Here is a 22828-nt window from a genome sequence, read left to right on the forward strand (position 1 = left end):
GCATGTGTCCTAGCCTGCTGCTAGCATGTATCTTAGCGTGCTGCTAGCGTGTATCTTAGCGTGCTACTGGTATGTATCTCAACGTGCTGCTAGCGTGTATCCTAGCGTGCTGCTAGCATGTATCCTAGCGTGCTCCTGGTGTCCCACAGGGCGCGGCGGGAGCAGGAGGTGGCGGCCCTGAAGCGCTCCCTGGAGCAGGAGGTGCAGGCCTCCCAGGCGCGGCTCCAGGAGCTCCGCAGCAAACACAGCCAGACGCAGGAGGAGGTCAAGGAGCAGCTGGAGCAGACCAAGAGGGTCAGAGGGTTCACCTGTCTGTCTACCTCTCTGTCTACCTGTTTCTCTACCTTTCTGTTTACCTCTCTAACTAACTGTCTGTCTGCCTGTCTCTCTTCCTGTCTGTCTATCTGTCTGTCTACCTGTCTGTCTACCTGTCTGTCTACCTGTCTGTTAACCTCTCTGTCTACCTGTCCGTCTACCTGTCTGTCTACCTCTCTGTCTACCTGTCCGTCTACCTGTCCGTCTACCTGTCTGTCTACCTGTCTGTCTACCTGTCTGTCTCCAGGTGAAGGCGGGGCTGGAGAAGTCTAAGCAGGTTCTGGAGAAGGAAGTGATGTCGCTCGAAGCCCAGGTGAGCTCTCTGTCCGCCGCCAAACAGGAAGTGGACCACAGGAAGAAGAAGGTGGAAGGTCAGCTGGCCGACGCCCAGAGGCACCTGGAGGCCAGCGAGACTCAGAGGGCGGAGCTAGGGGATCAGCTGGCCCGGATGAGCGTGAGTACACCTGTCTGTCTGCCCGCCTGTCTATCACTACACCTGTCTGTCTGCACACCTGTCTGTCTGCACACCTGTCTATCAGTACACCTGTCTGTCTGCAAACCTGTCTGTCTGCATACCTGTCTATCAGTACACCTGTCTGTCTGCACACCTGTCTCTGCACACCTTTCTGTCTGCACAGTTTATTGACTGTAAACCTGTCTGTCTGTCTGTCTGTCTGTCTGTCTGTCTGTCTGTCTGTCTGTCTGTCTGTCTGTCTGTCTGTCTGTCTGTCTGTCTGTCACTGGTCTGACTGTACACCTGTCTGTCAGTACAGCTGTCAGTACACCTGTCTGTCTGTCACTGGTCTGTCTATACACCTGGCTGGCTGCACACTTGTCTGTCTGGACACCTGTCTCTCTGCACACCTGTCTGTCTCTCTTAGTGTTCCCCTCTGACCCTGCCCTCTGTCTGTCCTGCCGTCCTCCAGGCTGAGCTGGACGGGGTGTCATCGCTCCTCAGCGAGGCCGAGGGGAAGAGCCTCAAACTGGGGAGAGAGGTCTCCAGCCTTGGCACCCAGCTCCACGACACCCAGGTGGGCATCCAGGTTCACACCCACACTAACCCTGTTCAGCACTAGATTAACCCGGTTCATCACTAGATTAACCCGGTTCACCACTAGATTAACCCAGTTCACAACTAGATTAACCCGGTTCACCACTAGATTAACCCGGTTCACAACTAGATTAACCCTGTTTACACACCTGGATTAACCCTGTTTACATCCGGATTAACCCTGTTTACATCCGGATTAACCCGGTTTAGACCTGGATTAACCCTGTTTATACACAGATTAACCTGTTTACACCTGGATTAACACTGTTTACACCTGGATGAACCCTGTTTACACCTGGATTAACCCTGTTTACACCTGGATTAACCCTGTTTACACCTGGATTAACCCAGTGTACATCCAGATGAACCCAGATTAAGCTGTGGTGCTCCTCCTGCAGGAGGTGCTGGCGGAAGAGGCGCGGCAGAAGCAGAGCCTGGCGGCCCGGCTCCGTCAGACGGAGGAGGACCGGAACCACCTGGCGGAGAACCTGGAGGAGGAGAGCGAGGCCAAGCGGGCGGTGGAGAGGCAGGCCTCCAGCCTCAACATGCAGGTAGGGCCGTAGGACTCCTTAAACCTAGTGTAGGACCCCCTACACCTAGAGTAGGACCAGAACCCCCTACACCTAGAGTAGGACTAGGACCCCTTACACCTAGAGTAGGACCCCCTACACCTAGAGTAGAACTAGGACCCCCTAAACCTACAGTAGGACCCCCTACACCTAGAGTAGGACCAGGACCCCCTAAACCTAGAGTAGGACTAGGACCCCCTACACCTAGAGTAGGACCCCCTACACCAAGAGTAGGACCCCCTACACCAAGAGTAAGACCCCCTACACCTAGAGTAGGACCCCCTACACCTAGAGTAGGACCCCCTACACCAAGAGTAGGACCCCTTACACCTAGAGTAGGATTAGGACCCCCTACACCTAGAGTAGGACCCCCTACACCTAGAGTAGGACCCCCTACACCCAGAGTAGGACCCTCTACTGACCCCCAGCTGACCCCTCCCCCAGCTGGTGGAGGTGAGGAAGAGGCTGGAGGAGGCGTCGGAGGCGGGGGAGGCGCTGGAGGAGGGGCGGCGCCGGCTGCAGCGGGACCTGGAGGAGGCGCGGGGGGAGTACGAGGAGAAGGCGTCTGCGTGTGAGAAGCTGGAGAGGAGCAGGAGCCGGCTGCAGCAGGAGCATGAGGACCTCCTGGGGGAGCTGGACGGACGCCGCCAGCTGCTCGCCACCCTGGAGAAGAAGCAGAAGAAGTTTGACCAGGTGGGGGGATGTGTGTGTGTGTGTGTGTGTGTGTGTGTGTGTGTGTGTGTGTGTGTTGGTCGGGATGACATAATAAAAACAGATATTTTTGTATTTATATACTTATACAAAACATTGTAGAAATGAAATTTAATGCAATATAAAAAAAAATACTGTGAAAAAGTTCTGACCGTGTGTCTGTTTGTCTGTGTGACTGTCTCCTGGGGGGGTTCTGGGTGGTTCTGGGTGGTTCTGGGTGGTTCTGGGTGGTGCTGGGTGGTTCTGGGTGGTGCTGGGTGGGTGGGGTTAGATGCTGGGGGAGGAGCGATTGGCGTCCAGCCGGCAGGTGGAGCAGCGGGAGCGGGCGGAGGCGGAGCTGAGGGAGAAGGAGACGAAGATGCTGGCATTGGGGAGGACTCTGAAGGAGAAGGAGGAGGTGCTGGAGGAGATGGAGAAGAGCATGAAGAGCATGAGGACCGAGATGGAGGAGCTGCTCAGCTCCCAGGACGATGTGGGCAGGAACGTAAGACCTCCTCCCTGAAGCTAACCCAGACCTCCTCCCTGACGCTAACCCAGACCTCCTCCCTGAAGCTAACCCTGACCTCCTCCCTGAAGCTAACCCAGACCTCCTCCCTGAAGCTAACCCAGACCTCCTCCCTGAAGCTAACCTAGACCTCCTCCCTGACACTAACCTAGACCTCCTCCCTGAAGCTAACCTAGACCTCCTCCCTGACACTAACCTAGACCTCCTCCCTGAAGCTAACCCAGACCTCCTCCCTGACGCTAACCCAGACCTCCTCCCTGAAGCTAACCTAGACCTCCTCCCTGAAGCTAACCCAGACCTCCACCCTGACTCTAACCCAGACCTCCTCCTTGACGCTAACCCAGACCTCCTCCCAGACGCTAACCTAGACCTCCTCCCAGACGCTAACCTAGACCTCCTCCCTGACGCTTACCCAGACCTCCTCCCTGAAGCTAACTGACATAGCCCTCGCCCTCCCACCTGAGGACATGTAGTACATGTAGCTAGTCTAAGAGTTCTGAGGGTATTTGTGAGCAGAAGCTCAGCCTCCTGTTGTCCTCTGGTCCCTCTCAGGTGCACCACCTGGAGAAGGAGCGGCGTGCGCAGGAGGCCGTGCTGGAGGAGGCGCGGCTGCAGATGGACGAGCTGGAGGACGAGCTGCAGGCGGCGGAGGACGGGCGGCTGCGCCTGGAGGTCGGGGGTCAGGCGCTCCGGGCCCAACACGAGAGGGAGCTCCAGGCCGCCGAGCAGGCCGCCGAGGAGCAGCGCCGACAGATGCTCAGACAGGTGGCCACCACGGAGCAGAGGCCGGATTAGAGCTGGATTAAGGACCAGATTAAGAACTAGACTGTAGACCAGATAAAGAACTAGATTATGGACCGGATTCAGAAATAGATTATGGACCAGATTAGGAACTAGATTATGGACCGGATTGAGAACTAGATTATGGACCGGATTCAGAACTAGATTATGGACCAGATTAAGAACTAGATTATGGACCAGATTAGGAACTAGACTATGGACCAGATTAGGAACTAGATTTTGGACCAGATTAAGAACTAGATTAAGGACCACAATAAGAACTAGATTAAGGACCACATTAAGAACTAGATTATGGACCACATGAAGAACTACATTAATAACTAGATTATCGACCAGATTAAAAACTAGATTATGGACCCGTTAATGAACCAGTTCATAAACCAGATTATGAACCTGATTTTGAGAATGGGTGACCATAGTGATGGTAAATGCTCGGCTTGGGTGAAAGAATAGCTGTTAACGGTTTAGTGTCTAATGTCCCCCTCCTGCTCCTCCTACGCCAGGTGACCGAGCTGGAGTCGGTCCTGGAGGAGGAGAAGAGGCAGAGGAGCCAGGCGCTGGCTGCCCGCAGAAGGCTGGAAGGAGAGCTGAAGGAGCAGGAGGACCTGACGGAGGCCACCAGCCGAGGCCGCGAGGAGGCCCTCAAACAGCTCCGCAAGGCCCAGGTCAGCCTGGTTATTCCCCACAGACACACGGTTTATAGAAAAACTACACATATAAATACTATATATATATATACTATACATATTATACCTGAATCGTAGACTATATCTTCTACTATACTATATACTATATATTTACTATATATATATACTATATATCGGTACTCCTTCAGGCCCAGCAGAAGGAGCTCCAGAGGGAGGTGGAGGAGTCTCGCCTGGCCCAGAGGGAGGTGCTGTCCTCCGCCCGGGAGGCTGAGAGGAGGCTGAGGGCAATGGAGGCCCAGACGCTGCAGCTGCAGGAGGTACGGCCCCCCTGACCTCCTCCTGGGGACCCCCGCTCCTCCTCCGGGTGGTACGAGCCTCCCTGACTCCGGGTCTGTCTTCTGTCTGCAGGAGGTGTCGTCGGCGGAGCGCGGACGGAGGCAGGCGGAGGCGGAGCGGGACGAGCTGACGGAGGAGCTGGCCAGCTCCTCCTCAGGGAGGTACGGTCCAGCGCCCTGCTCCGTCCCCTACAGGACTCTCATCTGCTCCCTCTGCTCCTCTCCTCTCCTTTCCCCTTCTCCTTCCCACCTCCTCCTCCTCTGATATGTCCTGCCTCTTAACTGCCCCTCTCTCACCTCCGTCTCCTCCTCCTCCTCCTCCTCCTCCTCCCTCTCTCCTCCTCCTCCTCCTCCTCCTCCTCCTCCTCCTCCTCCTCCTCCTCCTCCTCCAGGTCTTTGGGTTCTGAGGAGAAGCGTAATCTGGATGCAAAGATCTATCAGCTGGAGGCAGAGCTGGAGGAGGAGCAATCCAACGTGGAGAGCCTCTCTGATAGGCTGAGGCAGAGCCAACAGCAGGTAGGAGGCGGAGCTAGTAGTCCTGTAGTAGTACTGTGTTGGTCCAGTAGTTGTACTGTAGTAGTACTGTGTTGTGTTTCTCTGGGTCTTTAGTAGTATTCACTATTGTGTAGTGCAGTACTGTAGTACTCTGGGTCCATAGCACTACTATAATGGTAGTACTATAGTAGTATTTAGTACTGTGTAATGCAGTACCACGCTGTTTCCACCAGGGGGAGCTGCAAGCTGGGGAGCTGGCCTCCGAGCGCTACTCCTCCCAGACCAGAGAGGCGTCCCTCCAGCTGCTGGAGCGGCAGGTCCACCAGCTCACTGCCAAGATGGCCGACATGGAGGCCCAGGGCCGGGCCAAGCTCCGCTCCGCCGTCGTCGCCCTGGAAACCAAACTCAGAGAGGCTGAGGAGCAGCTGGAGGCAGAGAACAGGTACAGGTGCATGCTGGGAGGTTTAACAGGTGCATGTTGGGAGGTAGAACAGGTACAGGTGCATGCTGGGAGATGATGAGATGATGATGATGATCGTGTGGTAATGATGATGATTATGTGATGATGATGATGATGATGATGATGATGATGTGATGATGATGAACATGATGATGATGAAGTGATGATGATGATGATGAAGTGATGATGGTGATGATGATGATGATGATGATGATGATGATGTGATGATGATGATGGTGTGATGATGACGATGTGATGATGATGATGATGATGATTATGTGATGATGATGATGGTGTGATGATGACGATGTGATGATGATGTGATGATGGTGATGATGATGGTGTGGTGGGTGGTGCAGGGAGCGACAGGCCGGTGCCCGGGTGGTGCGGCAGAAGGACAAGAAGGTGAAGGATCTCACGGTGCAGATGGAGGAGGAGAGGAAGCAGAGCCAGCAGTACAAGGACCAGGTGAGACTGACTGGTGTACAAGGACCAGTTGAGACCTACTGGTTTACAAGGACCAGGGAGGACTGGTTTTCTTCCACCTACTGAGCCTTATAGACCAGGACCTACTGGTTTCGAAGGACATACTGGTCGGTAGAGGTGTGTGGGAGTGTAGGAGGGTAGGTGTGGGGTGTGTGTTGGAGTGGAGGTCAACTCTGCGGGACCCTGCAGGTGCAGAAGGCCGGCGTCCGCGTGAAGCAACTGAAGAGGCAGCTGGAGGAGGCGCTGGAGGAGGCGCAGCGCTCCACCGCCGCCCGCAGGAGGCTGCAGAGAGAGGTGGAGGAGGCCCAGGAGAACAACGAGGCCCTCAACCAGGAGGTGTCCTCCCTCAGGAGCAAGATCAGGTAACACACACACGCGCACACACACACACACACACACACACACACACACACACACACACACACACACACACACACACACACACACACACACACACACACACACACACTTCAGCTGACCGATGTGATGACCAGGTTTTTGTCTCTTCCTTTGCAGAAATTTTGATCAGCCTTCCTCTACTCTATTCTAGCTCTATCATAGATATACCTGTGCAACTTCTCTACTCTATTCTGGCTCTATACTATATATACCTGCTGTGAACCTTCTCCACTCTATTCTGGCTCTATCCTAGATATGCCTTACTTGATCTAGTATACTAATATCTATACTAGACGATCTAGTATAGAAACAGATACACTAGATCCTAGGATCTGGTTCCTTCCTCCGTCTGCTAGAACCAGAACATCTCACCCTGCATTCCTCTGCTCCCCCCTCCCCCTCTCTCTCTCTCTCTCTCTCTCTCTCTCTCTCTCTCTCTCTCTCTCTCTCTCTCTCTCTCTCTCTCTCTCTCTCTCTCTCTCTCTCTCTCTCTCTCTCTCCTCCCCTCTACTCTCTCTCTCTCCTCCCTCTGCTCCTCTCTCTCCTCCCCTCTGCTCCTCCCTCTCTCTCCTCTTTCTCCTCCCTCTCGTCTCCCAGGAGAGGGGGGGAGGGGGTGTGGTGTGGAGGGTCCGGTCCTCGGGGTGGTGGAGCGACGGAGGGGCCAGACCCCCAGCTGAGGGCCAGGGACCCCCAGCTGAGGGCCGGCGCCCGGGGGTCCGCCGCCGTGCGCTGGGCCTCACAGACCTCTGAGGAGGAGCTGATGGAGGGGTCCTCTCACTCCTCCTACGGCTCCCCCTCCCCCCCGCTCTGCTCCTCCCCAGCGCTGCAGGGTCCTGACCAGTAGAGCACACACACACACACACACACACACACACACACACACACACACACACACACACACACACACACAAACACACACACACACAGAGCTACAATTACACCTTCACACACACACACAGATACACACACACACAGCTACACACACACACACACACACACACACACACACACACACACACACACACACACACACACACACACACACACACACACAGAGCTACACCTACAAACAAACACACAGAGCTACACCTACAACTACACACACACACACAGATACACACACACACACACACACACACACACACACACCTACACAAACCTACACCTACACACCCACACTATCACACACACACACACACACACACACACACACACACACACACACACACACACACACACACACACACACACACACACACACACACACACACAAACACTCATACACACATTGAGTTTTGATTGATAAGTTTAAATGTTTTCCTCACTTTTTTGGAGTTCTTTTTTCTCATTGTTTGGCGAATATATTCTTTATTGCAAATGCGAGGGAAGTTGGTCGGAGGTCATCAGAGGATTCTGGAGCGTCATCCTCCACCCACCAGGGGGGACCTCCATCACATGACCTAAGTCACATGACCTCCATCACATGACCTAAGTCACATGACCTCCATCACATGACCTTGGGCACATGACCTCCGTCACATGACCTCCATCATCCTCTTTATTTATCAATTCATATCGATCACCTGCCTGGTAACTAGACCGGAAAATTGTGGACCTCAGTCTATAATCAACACTATTTATTCAATCAATATTCCAATAATCTATGAAATAATCCTAATCATAATTATTTCCTAATTTAAAATATTTAAATCGGATTGGAATGATCCTGAGATCATGTTGTTTGTGGTGTGATGTAATAGATGATATTTATAACATAAATGTTATTCACTGCTGTTCTGTGTGCCTCTGAAGTTCTATAATAATAATAATAAACATATTCAATTCTAAAGAGTCGGAGCTCACTTTATTGAGTTGAGGAACATGTTTCTGACAGCACACAGCAAGACGTGAAACAACGTCAGCAGTTTTCAGTACCGACATTCAAATATTAAACCCAATACATTGTATAGATATGTATATTATATAATAAATAATACAGAAAAAGAGTAAAACCAGTCGTAGATGAGTAAACCGCAGTGCTTTCAATGGTCACAAAACGCTGAATGGACCAATCAGAGGACAAGGTAATCTACCGCTGGGGCAACACTGGGAGACATCCATTCTGAGGTAAGGATTCAGGAGGACATTTCAAGTAAGAGAACTGACCCGTCTACACATGAGCTGGGGCATCCAGCATCCGTTCATCCAGCATCCATTCATCCAGCATCCGTTCATCCAGCATCCGTTCATCCAGCATCCGTTCATCCAGCATCCATTCATCCAGCATCCATTCATCCAGCATCCGTTCATCCAGCATCCATTCATCCAGCATCCATTCATCCAGCATCCATTCATCCAGCATCCATTCATCCAGCATCCGTTCATCCAGCATCCATTCATCCAGCATCCATTCATCCAGCATCCGTTCATCCAGCATCCGTTCATCCAGCATCCGTTCATCCAGCATCCATTCATCCAGCATCCGTTCATCCAGCATCCGTTCATCCAGCATCCATTCATCCAGCATCCATTCATCCAGCATCCATTCATCCAGCATCCATTCATCCAGCATCCGTTCATCCAGCATCCATTCATCCAGCATCCGTTCATCCAGCATCCGTTCATCCAGCATCCATTCATCCAGCATCCATTCATCCAGCATCCATTCATCCAGCATCCGTTCATCCAGCATCCATTCATCCAGCATCCGTTCATCCAGCATCCGTTCATCCAGCATCCATTCATCCAGCATCCATTCATCCAGCATCCATTCATCCAGCATCCGTTCATCCAGCATCCATTCATCCAGCATCCGTTCATCCAGCATCCGTTCATCCAGCATCCGTTCATCCAGCATCCGTTCATCCAGCATCCGTTCATCTGTTATCATCCATCCCTCATTCATCCGTCCATGATTCCAGTGAGGTTCATCTTTAGCCTCTATGTTCAGGCTAGTTAGCACAAAAGCAAGTTAGCAGTTTATCAAGCAGAGAGGCTAGCATGTTAGCATGTTAGCCAGTGAAAGGCACCACCAGTGAGCTAGTTGCCACCGCTGCGTCTTACCGCGCCCCACAGTCCACTGGGTTGACCGGCCCCCGTGGGTTCTTCACCGCCGCGTGAACCCAGACGCCTGGATCAGTTACCAGGGTACCGCCCCTCGGTAACCTAGGCAACCCCATCCTCATCCTGGGAGTGCTGTCACGTAAACCCTCCAACAGGTGAATCCGTTTGAAGCCTTCTCCAAACGGCAGCCGCCATGCTGGGTGCTCTCCCACAGGTCCTCTGAACCAGAGCATGCTGTGTGCTCTCCCTCAGGTCCTCTGAACCAGAGCATGCTGGGTGCTCTCCCTCAGGTCCTCCTCGGTCCTCCCCCGAGGAGGACGGGGCCCCCTGCTGGCCCGGAGGCCTCAGGACACCGGCGGTGCGGTGAGGGAGGAACATCTGGACGAGCTGCGCCCGTCACCCAAACTGATCCCTGATCTAAAAGGTTCTGTCTGGATTTAGCACTCTGTCCGCCGTTCAGCTGAGTTAAGCCGGTTACCGCAGAGCAGACTGTAACCAGCCTAACCAGCGTAGGTAATCCCCCGCTGGTTAACCACCGGAACCTGGTCACCCGGACGCAGGCTCACAACCAAACCACAACCAAACAGCAACATCATAAATAAATGTTATATAAATGTAATAATATAAATATATGTGTCATATAATAAATAGATGTAATAAATATGTCATATTGAATTACATACAATCTCCTGTTTCAGAAGGTTGGCCATAACCTTGGTGAATATTTTTAACCCTTCAACACCCTCATTCACTCTCTCTTCTCCTCTCTCCTCTCTCCTCCTCTCCTCTCCTCTCTCCTATCCTCTCCCCTCCTCTTCACTCCTCCTCTCGGTCGGTGTGTTGCGTGTCTGCTGGTGGGGTTGTAGGTTGGTGCGGCTGTATGGCTGGTGGTGTTGTGGCTGGTGTTTCGGGTGTGGGTGGGGGTGTGGCGGTGGTGAGGCGCGGGTGCAGCAGGAAGGCGAGGGCCAGCCCGGCGGTGCCGTCTCCGTCCTGGCGGGAGAAGCAGAGGAAGCAGGCCCACAGGAAGGCACATCCACCCATGAAGACGGTCCGCAGGTGGAGCGGCACCAGCAGGAAGTTCAGGAACTGGAGGAGGAAGGGCACCATCGCACCCTGGTTACTACGGTAACCAGCCTGCCTCACCATCACACCCTGGTTACTATGGTAACCAGCCTGCCTCACCATCACACCCTGGTTACTATGCTAACTGGCCTACGGTAACTAGCCTAATGGTAACACTGAAACTAGTAGCATGATGGTAACACTGAAACTAGTCTACCTCACAGTAGCATGTTGGTTACTATGGTAACTAGCCTACCTCACCATCGCACTCTGGTTACTACGGTAACTAGCCTACCTCACCGTAGCATGTTGGCTAACACTGTGACTAGCCTACCTAACCGTACCTACTGGGCTACAAAGAGGTCTGGTAGATGTGTATATGTATTTGCAGAACGGTGGAGAAAGTTATAAATTAGTTTTTACACACACAAACAGACACACACACAAACACACACACGCACACACACAAATACACGCGCACACAGACAGACACATATGCACACACACACACACACACACACACACACACACACACACACACACACACACACACACACACACACACACACACACGTGTCCTACCTGCATGAAGGGCCAGTACAGGAGTCCTGTCTGGGGGGGAGGGGTCAGGAGGGATATTATTACACATTATGATATTATTATATTATAGATTATAGTGTGTGTGAAGGATATGATCCTATATATAGCATGTGTGTGTGTGTGTGTGTGTGTGCGTGTGTGTGTGTGTGTGTGTGTGTGTGTGTGTGTGTGTGTGTGTGTGTGTGTGTGTGTGTGTGTGTGTGTGTGTGTGTGTGATATAACGTGTGTGTTTGATATATACACAGATGTATAATTACCTTCCACGTGTTGAAGAACTTATCCCTCCAGTCCTCAAACACGTCCTCTTTGCCCTCCAGAAAGCTCACCCCTAAAGGGGGCGGGGGGGGGGGTGTCACAGGTCAGGAGTCAGAGGTCAGACAGACAGGTGCTGCTCTGTCAAACGCTCGGGTTACACTCTAAATCTGGCCCAGGACCAAAGTCCAACAGAAGATGGCAAAAGGCTTGATAAATATATATATATATATATATATATATACAGTATATTATAATGTCCTTCCAGTGACGATGATATGAGGCCTTTCTATTTTCATTCTCATTCGTCCAGTGGGCTCACAGTAAAGTTACAGCAGGCTTACAGTAGGGTTACAGTAGGGTTTTGTGTAAAAGAATGACAGTCTTGGGGTCCCCCTCACCGCCGCTCCGTGTAACGGTCCGGAGCCCCCCTCACCACGCCATTTAACCGTGTAACGTGTAACGGTCTTTCCTTACCGGTGTAGAAGACACTGGTTGCCAACGGCGACGCGAAGCTCTGGTCCAGCAGCAGTTTGCGCACGAGCATACCGGTGGACCTCCCGGGGAAGCGTCGCTCCAGCGCGCGCAGCCAGCAGTAGTTAAAGTTCCCGTGGAAAGTGAGCGCGACGATTGCCACGTTGCGCGTGTGCTTCCAGTCCATATGCTCCTTCTGCGCGATGAACTGGTGCGCGAGGTCCCCGCCCGCGAACAGCGCTCCGTAGAGAGTGACGTTGGCCAGCCAAGGGAACCGCTTGGCCGCCTCCTTCAGCAGCGCGCGCCTCATGGTAACCGGCTCACCTCTCCTCTCCTCTCCTCTCCTTCCGCTTGAGGACTCTCGGTAGTGACCTTGATCAACACCTCGGCATGACGTCACAGAAACCACCCGGGGAAACTCGCGCTCATCACCGGCCCTGGGGCGCGGATCCCGGAGAGATTATAGGAGCGCGAGGCCTCAATTCTCCGTTAATCGAGAATAATCCAGACGTTGATCATGACCTCTGACCCCTGGAACCGGCTCGCGCTCTGAGTTCCTCCAGGCGTCCCGCGGAGTCCTCCTCTTCAAGCCCTCTGAGGAGGCGTTATGAGAGGAAGGTGACACCGGCAAGTCCACCGAGGCGTCGGAGTCACGTGACACCGAGCGCTAATCTGCGCCCCTGTCTCGCGCGGGCCAGATTGGCACCGTGTCCCGAGCTGCTCTACTAATCTCAGCAGTTGATTGGCTCCCATGCCGCCCCGCGTGCCGTGTTGTCCATTCCGTGACGCTCGAGCCAAGGGTGAAGTAGAAGAAGTCGATATAACCTCACAGTTTAAAATCAAATTAAAAATAACCCTTAATTAATCCTAGACGTGGACCGGACGGCAGGCAGAATGTTCACGACAGTTGTATAAATAAATAGTTATATATTTAGCTATATATATATATATATATATATATATATATATATATATATATATATATATATATATATATATATATATATATAGTTATATATATATATAGTTATATAGTTATATATTTATAGATATAGTTACATATATATAGTTGTATTTATAGTTATATAATGTGTAGTAGTGTGCTTGGTGTTGTTAATGTTAGTTTATAGGAGGCCTAATCCAAAGTCACCTTCGCGCCACTAAAGAGAGTCGCGCAGTTTGGCTAGCGGCCACAGGGGGGCGCCACATCCCAACGGATGAGCTCAGCTCTGTGGCGGTGGCATTACGCATGCGCTTGAGGGCGGAAGTTATTGTTTGTGGACCATATATTATTTCTGGACTATCTTTCTATCCTATTTCCATTTTATCGTATTTTTTTTATCCTAATGTGTGTCTACCTACCTATTATGGTTCAACTCTATAATAACTAACTGTAACTGAATATTTTGGATGACTAAACCGGGGATTGAGGGCGGGTTCCTAAGGCCCATCCCTTAATGCCATTGGCTGGTGAAGCATTCGATCAAACATGGTGCTCATCTCGCATGCCTGATTGGTCACTTTTCACTGAACGTCTCTGAAATGTAATTTTTGGAATTGTGCAAAAAAGAAAAGTCTAGCTGCAGGTCTGGGTGGTGGCCGTGTTGGTATGGTCCTCAGCGAGCCGTCCTAGAAGGTACGGACTATTACACAAATATGAACTATTATCTAATCCCTGCCCGTCAGAGTGAACAGTGTTTAGTGTGTATGTTATTGTGTGTGTATGCGTGTGTCTTGTGTGTGTGTGCCTCGTTTTAAGCCCAGATGGCGGAGTTTCGAAACCGAGATAATAAATAAACAGTAGACGATACAGTATAGATTATAGACTGTAATATACATGTATAGTGACCCTTTCGATCCCACCTGAGTTGTCCTAGATGGTATAATAGAGTTTGTATAACTGTATTTTATACAGTAGCTGTTGAGTGGATGTGGGGACAATTAATGAACTATTCCAAAACACGGAAGTTAGTTTCCGTGAGTATCAACATGTCTGTCTGTCTCTCTGTCTGTCTGTCTGTCTGTCTGTCTGTGGCTTTGTGCTGTTGTGTTGCAGAATAATGATGTAATGACAGCTCTGTTTAGTGGATACCTTTCATGATTTTGTCTCCTTGCATCAGTGCCCAGCCCAGTTCTGAAACACAGCCCCACCCCCCCCCCCCCCCCCCCCCCCCCCCCCCGCCCCAAAAAAAACAGTTGCAGCAGATGTCCTGTTAGGGTTGAAATGAAAGGCTTCAGCACAACAGCACATGTGGACGGTCCTGTTAACTATGCTTCCAGGGCCGTAGTTATGTTAACTAAGGTCTGAACACTAGCCTCTAACAGTAACTCACCAGCCACTAACCTCTAACAGTAACTCACCCACCGCTAACCTCTAACAGTAACTCACCCACCGCTAACCTCTAACAGTAACTCACCCACCACTAACCTCTAACAGTAACTCACCCACCACTAACCTGCAGTTAGAAAAACCTCTTCATTTATTTTGGCACATCCTGATGGTTACGTTAAATTACTCCTTGCATGATGATGATATCATGCAGATGGTCTAGTGGAGGCTAAGTGTGTGTGTGTGTGTGTGTGTGTGTGTGTGTGTGTGTGTGTGTGTGTGTGTGTGTGTGTGTGTGTGTGTGTGTGTGTGTGTGTGTGTGTGTGTGTGTGTGTGTGTTAGTGTGCGTCTGTGTGAGTCAGGATGGAGGGCGATGCGATGCGCCAGGAGGCGAAGGAGAGCATCGAGGCGGCTCAGAACTACCGCAGAGAACTGCAGCTGAGACTCACCGGCCTCAAACAGGCCTGCACACAGGTGACCTCTGACCCTCGCCCTGACCTCTGACCCTAACCCTGCACACAGGTGGTGACCTCTGACCCTGACCTCTGACCCTCACCCTGACCTCTGACCCTAACCCTGCACACAGGTGACCTCTGACCCTGACCCTCACCCTGACCTCTGACCCTAACCCTGCACACAGGTGACCTCTGACCCTAACCCTGCACATATGTGACGGATAGATACTAACCTGATGATAATGATGATAACTCACCGTATGATAAGGACAACTCAAAGTATGATAATGATGATAACTCATGTATGACAATGATGACTCACCGTATGATAATGATGACTCACCGTATGATAATGACGTTGCCAACAGGTGCGCGGCAGCTCCAGCCAGGCGCGCGACGCCCTCCGCAGGCACTTCTCTGAGCTGCAGTCGGCGGCAGCGCGCCTCCTAGCCGCCCGATTGGCCCAGCTGGTGGCCCAGGTCGACGCCCTAGAGGAGCAGAGTCTCCGCCCCCTCACCGCCTGTCAGACCCTCATCCTTCAGGGGGTGGGGCAGGCCGACCAGCTGCTCCGAGAGGGTGGGGCCAACAGCCACTCAAACAAACAAACAGCAATCACAACAAACAAGCACTGTCTCATACCATCGAACAACCAATCAAACAGCACCCCCCCCCCCCTCCCTGTGTTTAGGGGAGGCTGCTCTACGATGTGATGTAGAGGAAGATGGGCTGGGGAGCTTCAACCAGAAGGCTCTGAACATACACCTGGACAGGTAATATAGCTCTGTACACCTGGACAGGTAATATAGCTCTGTACACCTGGACAGGTAACATAGCTCTGTACACCTGGACAGGTAACATAGCGCTGTACACCTGGACAGGTAACATAGCGCTGTACACCTGGACAGGTAACATAGCGCTGTACACCTGGACAGGTAACATAGTGCTGTACACCTGGACAGGTAACATAGTGCTGTACACCTGGACAGGTAACATAGTGCTGTACACCTGGACAGGTAACATAGTAATTATTGCATAGTAACATCTGTCTGTCTGTGTATCAGGTACAGTGTATATAATGTACAGTGTCTCTCTAACGTGGTCTCTTGTCTCTCTAACGTGGTCTCCTGTCTCTCCTGTCTCTCTAACGTGGTCTCCTGTCTCTCCTGTCTCTCTAACGTGGTCTCCTGAGTCTCTCCTGTCTCTCTAACGCGGTCTCCTGTTTCTCTAACGCGGTCTCCTGTCTCTCTAACGCGGTCTCCTGTCTCTCTAACGCGGTCTCCTGTCTCCCTGAAGCCTCCTGGAGGTCCCGGCCCTGGTGGATGTGGCCTGTGTCTCGGCCCAGCTGGACGACTCGGTCCTGGAGGTCCTGAAGGAGATGGTGGTCCGCCACGGGTCGGTCTCCTCCCACCCCCCCGTCCAGATCATGGAGCTCCAGGAGAGACCGGGGGCCATGCTGGTCCGCTGGGCCAAGGTGGGGCTAGACATAGGAGAGACCAGAGGTCTCTGGGCCAAGGTGGGGCTAGACATCGGAGAGACCAGAGGTCTCTGGGCCAAGGTGGGGCTAGACATCGGAGAGACCAGAGGTCTCTGGGCCAAGGTGGAGCTAGACATAGGAGAGACCAGAGGTCTCTGGGCCAAGGTGGAGCTAGACATAGGAGAGACCAGAGGTCTCTGGGCCAAGGTGGAGCTAGACATAGGAGAGACCAGAGGTCTCTGGGCCAAGGTGGAGCTAGACTTAGGAGAGACCAGAGGAGAGACCAGAGGAGAGACCAGGGGAGGGACTAACACTGACACTAACAAGACTCAGGACATGTAGTTCCACCCTGACCCGGTTTACCGGGAGCAGGGTGGATTAAGAGGAGCAGGGTGGATTAAGGGGAGCAGGGTGGATTAAGAGGAGCAGGGTGGATTAAGGGGAGCAGGGTGGTTTAAGGGGAGCAGGCTTTAAGGGGAGCTGGTTTAAGGGGAGCAGGGTGGATTAAGGGGAGCAGGCTTTAAGGGGAGCAGGCTTAAGGGGAGCAGGCTTTAAGGGGAGCAGGCTTTAAGGGGAGCAGGTTTAAGGGGAGCAGGCTTTAAGGGGAGCTGGTTTAAGGGGAGCTGGTTTAAGGGGAGCTGGTTTAAGCGGAGCTGGTTTGAGGGGAGCAGGCGTTAAGGGGAGCTGGTTTAAGGGGAGCTGGCGTTAAGGGGAGCTGGTTTAAGGGGAGCTGGTTTAAGGGGAGCTGGTGTGAGGGGAGCTGGTGTGAGGGGAGCTGGTGTGAGGGGAGGTGGTCTAACAGCAGGGGGGCGTCTGTCCGTGTGTCCAGGTGGACGAGGACTTCTCGGCGGTGGACTACCGTCTGCAGTACCGGCGGGCCGCGGGGGGCGGAGCTTACGAGGACGCGTACGTGGGCGGGGACTGTGAGGTGGTGGTGGTGCACCTGGACCCCCAGACGGAGCACCTGTTCCGGGTCAGCGCCCGCGGGGACGGGGGGTCCTCCTGGAGCCCCTGGAGCGTCCCCGTGGCAGGCTCCACCTCCCTGGCCCCCCACGGTGAGGAAAACCAGCGCACCTCAGCACAGCTGGAGCACATTAGACACGTTCACTAATTTACATACACGTTCACCTGCCCTCATTTACATACACGTTCACCTGTCCTCATTTACATACATGTTGACCTACACTCATTTACATGTGGTTATTCACATACATGTTTTCATACACGTCACATTAGCATGTACGTTGATAACATGTCTGCTCATTGCATTTACATGTAGCCAATTACATGTATTCGTTAACATGTATTTGCATCATAGTAACATTGATGTTCATACCATGTATGTCTGTCTCAATAACATGCGTGTTCATTAGCGTGTGTGTTGATGTCAACATGTGGCTGCGTGCAGAGTGGAGTCCCGGGACGGACGGCTTCATCCTGAGCAGCCGGAGGAACATCGCCATGCGCTGTGACTCCGCCCCCTCAGGCTGCCCCGTGCTCTACTCCAACGGCGCCACCTACTGCCCCGGGCAGACCCTCACCTTCAAGTGAGCACGCACGCACGCACGCACATACACACATACGCACACAAACACACACGCACGCACACGAACACACACGCACGCACGCGAACACACACGCACGCACGCACGCCACACGCAGACACACACACACAAACACGCACACAGACACACACACGCACACACTCGCACATGTATACACGCACACAAACACACACGCACGCACGCCACACGCAGAAGTACACACACACAATTTGCGACATTAATTGTGTGTGTGTGTGTGTGTGTGTGTGTGTATGTGTAGGGTTTCTGCAGTTGGTCAGGCTGACAACAGGGACGGTCTAGGAGTGTGTGTGGAGAGAGAGAGCGGGCGAGAGACTCTCCAGAGAGACCAGGCAGTCTGCATCTCCACCAAAGGTACAAAACTACCAGTTAACCATACCTGTAAAACTACCAGTTCAACGACAAGTTAACCATACCAGTTAAAATATTAGTCAAACTACCAGTAAAACTACCAGTTAACCATACCAGTAAGACTACCAGTCAAAGACCCGTGAAGATCCCAGTGCCCTCCTCCTCCCCCCCTCATCCTCCTCCTCCTCCTCCTCCTCCTCCTCCTCCAGGAGCTGTGTTCGTCAACGGGAAGGAGATGACCAATCGGCTGCCAGCGTTGGCCCTGGGTTCAGCCGTGACCTTCGACATGGAAGTGGTCGCTCTGTTTTCCGTCGGCAGCAGCAACCCGAGCGAGGGCGGGGCCAACGTCAAACTCAGGGTGACGATTGGCTGCGGCAGCCGGGAGGTGGTGTTTGATTGGCTGCTGGAGACGGCGGTGGATGGCCTGCTGTTCGGCTGCTGCTTCGCTCACACAGGCTGGAAGGTCCTGGTGTTCTGACCCCTGGCTGTTACGATGCTCTGGTTTCTGTTACTCTCCCTGGCTCCATCGTTTTAGGGGCTCCTTGTTTACATCCGGTTCTCTCTGGCCAAACCCCCCCCGCTCACTGTGAAAGACCCCCCAGTATTAGCCCCGCCCCTCCCCTCTTAGTGACATCCTGTCAGTATTCACTTACTGTAGTCTTCTCGGTGTTCAGAAGTCGGTTTTACACTTTTATATCGTAGCTGTCGTTTGGTTGAAACATACGAACCGTTTTGCTCCGACTATTCATGTCTCCCACAGTAGGGTGACAGGAAGTGAGCGACCACAAACAGGAAGTACGTACTAACGGTGGTTTAGCTTCCTATGTGTTATGTGTTGCTGGTTGGTATATGTATGTAGATGGTACTACAGTCTGAACCAGCATCACCTCCAATAAAACTCACCAACCTTTGCTTTTTTCCTTTTTTATTTATTAACAGTTCATCATTAAGCAACATTTATTTTAATGAATTGTATTTTAGTTTGAAGATAAAAAGCCAGTTGTCATTTGAATGCAGTTTTCACACTATTGAAGCTCCATCACTGAGCTGATCACGCCATAATAATAATCACCGTTTGTTAAACCATCATATCTCCCTCAAGGACCTCCTCCATACATGTACACACGCTGACAGAACGGCAATAAAGTAATGAGTTCTAAAGACTAGCCAACATAAAAGTCCCTTTATCCCCAGAACCCTCTACAGAGACCCAGCAGGAACAAAGAAATACAATCAAATCAGGAGACCAGGGTTCAACAAAGACAGGTGTTGATGGATGAGGAGGGTACCACAGGGTTAGGTGTTGATAGTTGATGATAGTTGAGGGTTCAGCTTTTCTAGTCCAGGTTAGGACCTCAGCTACGACAGGTTAGCATGATTTCCAACCATCCCTGGTTGGTCCATTCAGACCATGTGACTAGAGGTCCAGGCATGATTTGGCAGTTTGGAGGTCTCAGGTTCCCCCACCACAGCTGGTGACGTCATCGTCTCCTGTTCCAGGGAGTTCCTCCCAGGTCACCGAGAGGAGACGTCTCCTGTAATGTCACAGCTGGTCCCCATCTGTCCTAATCCCACAAGTCTCCTTGATCCCACTGCTGCTGGAAGCCCTCCTACACCTCTGGAGCCGCACTGAGCCCGAGGACCCATCTGGAGGTGGAGCAGGACCCCCCCGAGGGGGACCTCCGGCCTCCGGGCCGCGGGGTCAGAGGTTCCCGACCAGGACCAGCGCTCCTGGTCCCTGGGGGTCAGCGTTTCCTGAGCAGCACGTAGCCCAGCAGCAGCACCAGGCCGGTGGACAGCCCGGCGATGAGCAGCTGGTGGAGCGAGAGGAGGTCCTCCAGCGCGTGGATCCTCTCCTCCATGGCGCTGGTCTTGAAGTAGTCGTACACGCCGGCGGTGATGCTCCACACGGCCCACACCGCGTCCACCACCAGGGGCATGGCGCAGCTGGAGAGACCGGGAGGGACCAGGAGTAGACCAGCAGGGGCCTGGCGCTGCTGGAGAGACCAGGAGAGACCAGACTCAGACCAGCAGGGGCATGGCACTGCTGCAGAGACCGGGAGAGACCAGACCAGACTTAGACCCCCAGGATCAGAAGATAAGGCGACACACACAAAGACGTTGGGTGTGTTTTGGTGCAGAAATACAGGAAACCACAATCCTAAGAACCAGTGCAGTGACATCGATTGCAGTCTGCTTCCTTCAGTGAATATAGCCTCCAGGTATTAAGTAACTTCTCCAAAATGGAATCTCTGTTGGTCCTCAGCCCAACTGCTTTTGTATGCAGGTGTGTGCTTCTAAATGAAGAATGTAACGTCAGGTTATTATTCTAAAGGAGCAGCGACTAGTGGTAGGACGTTTAACCGGACTAGACAAACTAGTCCGGTTAAACGTTTTTGTGATATACTTGTCACTGCCAGCAACCATTTAAATTAGTCAATGATTTGGGCTAGGCTAGTTATTGGTCATTCGAAATAAAGCCCTCCTCCAAGTCAGGGGCGCCAGCCACGTTGGAGTCAATGTAACTTTTTGCTGTCTATCAAGCAGAGACAGCTTTTCATTGGCGCAAGAAAATTCGCCCTCGGGTCGCACCAGTGTGCGCCCAAGGCCAATGGTATCGCTTTCCTCTTTTGTTGACACCAGATGATTGGACAATTCAGCGAATCAATCAAATAGGCTGCCTCCCTCAGCAGCATTTGCGCAACACAACTACGTGTAGGGAGAGATAGATCGCTAACTAGCAGAGATTTGTAAGCACTTTCCACCCATTACAGTAGCGGAACTGAACTCCCCAAGTAATGATATCCTTAAAATGATCAAGTAAGTTACATATTAATTTAGTCTTTCGGCCTATAGCATAAAAACAAAATTAAGCAACTGTCCCATATTTCTAACTGAATTTGAAGTAGACATTGAGACTCACAAAAAATGGACGCTATAGGACAGTGATCACGATTTGTCTCAATATCAGAATAACAACAATGGGTCAAATAGCAATGGTGGAATGGCCATAAAGTAGGTCTGTATATGCAGTGTAAACTTGTCCAGGTCCTGCAAGTCAGGTTGTAGGCTGTGAATCTGAATGAAGAGTAGGTAATAGGTCGTGGCCATCCCCAAAATGCACCAGAATGCAGGAAATCAAATATATTATATTATTTTTAAATTTTAGTAATTTAATTAATTATATATATATAAATCCGGTGGTGCTGATACATTCACTATAAGCAGCAGGCTCACGTTTTGGCTCAGATTTAGGAAAACGGGATAAGATCGGTATTGAATTCTCTTAATACTGTGTTGGTCCTTCGCCGACGCTTCCGCAGACTTACCAGTTACCACATAGAGAACCTGGGTCCCGTCAGAACTCAGACCTCCACCACATCAGACCCCAACACCAGTAGGCCTACTAGATCTCCCTACATGGGGGGAGGACTGGGACAGACGGACGGCAGCAGCAGGATGTCGTGGGGAGGAGGAGGGAGACTCTTCTTCCGGGTTACAGTCCGTATTGGTGGGAGGTTTTCTGCTCCTCAGAGCCCCACTGTTAATCCTCTCCTCCCTGTCACTGGACACATGACGTCACTTTAAATCTCATGTCACTGGATACATGACGTCACTTTAAATCCCCTCCTCCGTGTCACTCGATTACATGATGTCACTTTAAATCCTTTCCTCCCTGTCACTGGATACATGACCTCACTTGAAATCCCCTACCTCCTTTCCCTGGATTACCTGACGTCACTTTAAATCCTCTGCCCGTTGTCATTGGATAAATTACATCAACACGAAGGACACTTTACGTTGTTTACCCCGATATATCCAACATGAAGTTCCCATTGTTGACTACAGGTCTGTTCGACATTTTTCGAAGCCTGGCGCGGTGGCCAAGTGGTAAGGCGTCGGTCTCGTAAACCGAAGATCGCGGGTTCGAACCCCGTCCGTGCCTTGCTGAGGAAAAAATGGAACAATTTTTACACACACAGTGGATGAAGAGGACGATCACCAGTGTGGATGATCTTAACCTCTCAGATTACAGGTCTGCAGTCAAACGGTCGCTGCGGCGGATGGTCGTGTCCCTGTCTGGGTTCGTTCTGAATTGAGCCACCTCGCCTATCTGGACCATCCAGGAACTATGTTTCAGATTAACCTCAGTATGTACATGTTGTCGAATATATCATGTACACACATACTTTACAATCTGAAGTGGACACAACGATTAGTAGGGTTGAATTATTGGTTTGCAAACACTGAGATTCTTTTTAATCTCAGTGTTTCACTACATCTGAACGGTGGAGTCACTGGCTCTTTAAGTGTAGAATCGTTTGTGTGTGTGTGTGTGTGTGTGTGTGTGTGTGTGTGTGTGTGTGTGTGTGTGTGTGTGTGTGTGTGTGTGTGTGTGTGTGTGTGTGTG

The 22828-nt window shown here is 51.7% G+C and overlaps 2 protein-coding genes, 2 long non-coding RNA genes, 1 other non-coding gene and 1 pseudogene across 7 annotated transcripts; 3 read left to right on the forward strand and 3 right to left on the reverse strand.

Moving 5' to 3' along the window:
* LOC132471745 (myosin-11-like) overlaps window positions 1–7821 on the forward strand; it is a 20361-nt pseudogene extending 12540 nt beyond the window's left edge.
* A 2796-nt stretch (window positions 7822–10617) lies between these two features.
* On the reverse strand, window positions 10618–12904 carry LOC132472197 (mpv17-like protein). Its single transcript, XM_060071691.1, has 4 exons — window positions 12229–12904; window positions 11757–11827; window positions 11482–11511; window positions 10618–10923 (listed from the first exon to the last, which is right to left on the reverse strand). Exons 1-4 carry the CDS (start codon window positions 12533–12535, stop codon window positions 10654–10656), a joined length of 678 nt encoding a protein of 225 aa, XP_059927674.1. The 5' UTR covers window positions 12536–12904; the 3' UTR covers window positions 10618–10653.
* An 800-nt stretch (window positions 12905–13704) lies between these two features.
* crlf3 (cytokine receptor-like factor 3) lies at window positions 13705–19328 on the forward strand. Of its 3 annotated transcripts, XM_060071350.1 has the most exons (10): window positions 13823–13861; window positions 14141–14202; window positions 14897–15028; window positions 15378–15585; window positions 15698–15779; window positions 16303–16480; window positions 17313–17538; window positions 17892–18030; window positions 18308–18420; window positions 18627–19328. In XM_060071350.1, exons 3-10 carry the CDS (start codon window positions 14918–14920, stop codon window positions 18893–18895), a joined length of 1326 nt encoding a protein of 441 aa, XP_059927333.1. In that variant the 5' UTR covers window positions 13823–13861; window positions 14141–14202; window positions 14897–14917; the 3' UTR covers window positions 18896–19328. The 3 variants fall into 3 exon arrangements, with proteins under 3 accessions (XP_059927324.1, XP_059927333.1, XP_059927341.1); XM_060071341.1 differs by lacking the exon at window positions 14141–14202 and having other exon boundaries at window positions 13705–13861; XM_060071358.1 differs by lacking the exons at window positions 13823–13861; window positions 14141–14202 and adding an exon at window positions 14505–14527.
* On the reverse strand, window positions 14829–15380 carry LOC132472439 (uncharacterized). Its single transcript, XR_009529075.1, has 2 exons — window positions 15117–15380; window positions 14829–15052 (listed from the first exon to the last, which is right to left on the reverse strand). It is a non-coding gene; the product is annotated as an uncharacterized LOC132472439 (long non-coding RNA).
* On the reverse strand, window positions 19326–22716 carry LOC132472421 (uncharacterized). Its single transcript, XR_009529072.1, has 2 exons — window positions 21747–22716; window positions 19326–20464 (listed from the first exon to the last, which is right to left on the reverse strand). It is a non-coding gene; the product is annotated as an uncharacterized LOC132472421 (long non-coding RNA).
* trnat-cgu (transfer RNA threonine (anticodon CGU)) lies at window positions 22292–22363 on the forward strand. Its single transcript has one exon. It is a non-coding gene; the product is annotated as a tRNA-Thr (tRNA).
* Window positions 22717–22828: the final 112 nt, after the last annotated feature.

Source organism: Gadus macrocephalus, chromosome 2 (assembly GCF_031168955.1).
Source record: "Gadus macrocephalus chromosome 2, ASM3116895v1".
In the NCBI taxonomy this organism is placed as follows: Eukaryota; Metazoa; Chordata; class Actinopteri; order Gadiformes; family Gadidae; genus Gadus; species Gadus macrocephalus.

Excerpts from the sequence above, each read along its gene's own strand:
- LOC132472197 (XM_060071691.1), bottom strand. The coding sequence starts at position 12,535 with ATGAGGCGCGCGCTGCTGAAGGAGGCGGCCAAGCGGTTCCCTTGGCTG. Across the intron at positions 11,828-12,228 it reads AACCAGTGTCTTCTACACCG|GGGTGAGCTTTCTGGAGGGC; the intron begins GTAAGGAAAGAC and ends CGCCCCCTTTAG. Across the intron at positions 11,512-11,756 it reads AGTTCTTCAACACGTGGAAG|ACAGGACTCCTGTACTGGCC; the intron begins GTAATTATACAT and ends CCTCCCCCCCAG.
- crlf3 (XM_060071341.1), top strand. The coding sequence starts at position 14,918 with ATGGAGGGCGATGCGATGCGCCAGGAGGCGAAGGAGAGCATCGAGGCG. Across the intron at positions 15,780-16,302 it reads CTGAACATACACCTGGACAG|CCTCCTGGAGGTCCCGGCCC; the intron begins GTAATATAGCTC and ends GTCTCCCTGAAG. Across the intron at positions 18,421-18,626 it reads AGTCTGCATCTCCACCAAAG|GAGCTGTGTTCGTCAACGGG; the intron begins GTACAAAACTAC and ends CTCCTCCTCCAG.